Source organism: Octodon degus, unplaced genomic scaffold (assembly GCF_000260255.1).
Source record: "Octodon degus isolate 3935 unplaced genomic scaffold, OctDeg1.0 scaffold00035, whole genome shotgun sequence".
In the NCBI taxonomy this organism is placed as follows: Eukaryota; Metazoa; Chordata; class Mammalia; order Rodentia; family Octodontidae; genus Octodon; species Octodon degus.
This window is the reverse complement of record NW_004524611.1, coordinates 5,547,210-5,550,214: the sequence shown is the minus strand read 5'-3', so window position 1 is coordinate 5,550,214 and position 3,005 is coordinate 5,547,210. Positions and strand designations below refer to the sequence as shown.

General features: G+C 48.9%; 1 protein-coding gene across 1 annotated transcript in view; it reads right to left on the bottom strand.

Moving 5' to 3' along the window:
* Window positions 1–2,099: 2,099 nt before the first annotated feature.
* LOC105742072 (N-alpha-acetyltransferase 11-like) overlaps window positions 2,100–3,005 on the bottom strand; it is a 13,019-nt gene continuing 12,113 nt past the window's right edge. The window contains exon 3 of the mRNA XM_012514563.2: window positions 2,100–2,149. Coding sequence (XP_012370017.2) covers window positions 2,100–2,149 — 50 coding nt within the window. The remainder of the gene's footprint in view (window positions 2,150–3,005) is intronic.

Genomic DNA, 3,005 nt, shown 5'->3' with positions numbered 1-3,005 from the left:
AATTAATTCTTCTTTTATTGAGTTTCCTTTCACGTTATTTCTAAACACTCACAAGCAAAGTGAAGGTGACAAAATTCCTCTTAAAAAGTGTCTAGTCTGTATTTTACATGTAAGTGTATGATATATTTTGAATTAATCTTTTGGGAGGAGAAAGGTATGTGATCTAATTTTTATATATTAACTTTTTATCTTGTTGACCTACTATAATTGCTTATCAGTTCCAGATTTTTTTTTTGTTGTTAATTTTTGAAATTTTCCCCATGGACATCATTCCATCTGTGAATTTTGTGTGTATTCTTCTTTTCTAATAAACACAAGCTCCGGGCTTGCAAGGCAGTGGTCTAGCTCCTGTGGTGCATACTTTCTGGGGCAGCAGGTGGTGAGCACCCCTTCCTTGTGTGGCCTGTGGACAGAGGACAGTGGACAAGTCCCTCTGCCTCTGGCCATTCGTAGAAGACTCCGGGAGGAAGTCCAGAAAGACTTGCAGCGGGCCTGGGGGTGCGGCTGAGTGGTACAGTCCAGTATCAGTCTTAGCACAAAGGTGACCGCACATGCGTGGACCCTACACGGTGTCCCGTGGCTGCCAGGAGTGGGCGGGTCTACGCTGTTGGTTTACAGAACTGGCGTGCAGCACCTGCCCAGGGCTCTCCCTGTCTCTTCTAAGGTAGACAGTTCAGATGAGGAAGTGACTCTAGAAGGAAAGCTTCAAGTTCATCTCTCCAGCCCCGCCAGGGCCTGGCGCACTCTTGGTGAAACACGTTGTGTGCTGAACTGATACTTGGAGCCTGCAGGGTCAGCCCAACGGGGCGGGCCACGTGCTTTCCGGGAAGGGGTGGAGAGACTCTACAAGGCCTCTCCGCTGGGTTCAAAGCAGGGCCAGATACAGGTATTTAACTAAAGCCAAGGGAGGTGGCACCCCTGGGGCTTCCGGTTCTGCAGTCCTGCATTGTCCCCTGTCTTTCCTCACTATTGTGGGGTCACTGAAGTCCCTCTTCCCTCTGCTGGCCAATCTGTCCCCCACAGGACCACATAGAAGGAGCCTATCCCCTTTGTGTGTGTCGTCACCCCCCACACCTCCCATTCCTGCAGAGGCGTTGTGTAGGGGAGGAGCCCACCTGGCACCCGGCTTCTTTGGAGCTGGTAGAGCGGGACCACTGGCCCGCCGGAAGGGGGCGTACTGCACTTGGTTGGGAGCCGTCTATGCACTGTTCTGAGGCTTTACCCTGTAGCAACTGAGGCACAGAGACATTTTTATTTTGAAACTGCCCTGAGTTCCTGAGCTGAGACGCATCAGAACCAGGACTGAAACAAAGTCTGGTACCAGAACCAGAACCTCACTGCTACTCCTCTTTGTAAAAGACATCCACAGTGATGTCCAGGGAGGCCCACCGTGATGTCCACGGGGATGTCTACAAGGACACGCCTTGTGACGTCACACCTTGTCTGGGGCGATGCCCATGGCGAGGCCCACAGCTCACCCACAGTAACGTCTACCTCTTACCCACAGTTTGCCCGCAGTGATGTCTGCAGCCCGTCCATGTGGTGCCCAGAGTCCAGTTCACAGCGATCTCCACATGATATTTCCGGTGATGCCTGCATTTCATCCCCAGTGATGTCTGTAGTGACCTCCACAGGGGTGCCAGCTGGTCCACAGTAATAACGTAGGAAGTCTTATGGTACACCAGGGACGCAACGTGACCTAGACTTGGGAGCAGTGAGTCCTGCGAGGCTTTCTCGCCTCAGTCTAGGCAGGTACAGTGGCGTTCTGCTGAGCTGGTGGCACTCTGAGGAAGAAGAAAGATGCATGCAGAGGAGACGTGTCTGGGGACGTGAGGATCTCAGCAGCGGCACGTCCAGTCTCCACTTCAGAGGTGTTGTAGGCAACTCCGTGCTCCGAGGCCCAACAATCCCCCTTTAAACCGCTTCTGCGCTGGTGCCTGACCTGGAAATTCGGCAAGCCCTTCTCGGCCTCCATACACTAACCAGGAAACACCTTCACCCCTTCCCTTTCGTACCCTGCACTCTGTTTACCATAAACCCACTGACTGCTCCTTCAGAGCCTCCTGTGACTGCAGGCGTCCACTGTTGCATTCTGCCGGTTAGCGCTTGGGTGGCGGTGGCGGTGGCGGTGGCGGCAGCAGCAGCAGCTCTAGCAGAGGCGAGAGAGGCGAGGCGACTCATGACTCGTCCTCCTCCTTCTCATGCAGCCTCCACACCCCGGCTTCCTGGCTGACCTTTGCTCGGGACCACACATTCACAAAGGCTAGCTCTGCAAGCCCCCTAAGGGAGAAATGTAGACTTGGGATGATTGGTATCACTCCTTAGAGGTTTCCTCTTTAACTAAGAATTGGTTGTCTTCTCCCTTCCACTAAGACTAAACTAAAACCACTAAGATTAAACAACATCTCAGGACAAGATCCTTCTTAGTCTGGGTCATCTCCGCCCTCCCAGTCATCCCAGGATTATCTGTTGTCCTCTATGTCACTGACCTTGAATCTTTGAGTGTCTGTGTCTCTGCCCACCCTGAGGCACAGACCTCCCAGTCCCCTTCACCTAGGGCTGAATTTGTCCCTGTTTCTTTCTTTTTTTTATTTTCAAGGTTGATTTTTATTTTAATTTTATTTTTTTCAATTCCTCACAGCCCAATTTAATTAAAAAATTAAAATACAACTAGAAAACTTCTAGAAAAACATGGAGGTGGGATCTTTAAGACCCTGAGTTTGTAACTGTTTTCTTTTTTTTAATTTTAATTTTATTGAGAGACAAATATGAATGAAACAGTTTCAAAGCTGAATAATAGGACAGTTTCGATAATCAATACATTGTACATTGTTATCTTCTTAGTGGTTATCCATAGTACAAGAAGCAGACAGCATACCCTGTCCAAACACTATTAGTACACCTCTTTCTTCTCATTTAATTTAAGCAAAAGTAGCTGTATATCTATCCTAACTATTTTGTATGTATAAATACAAAATGATCTTTCCTTTTTTTTTTTTTTTTTT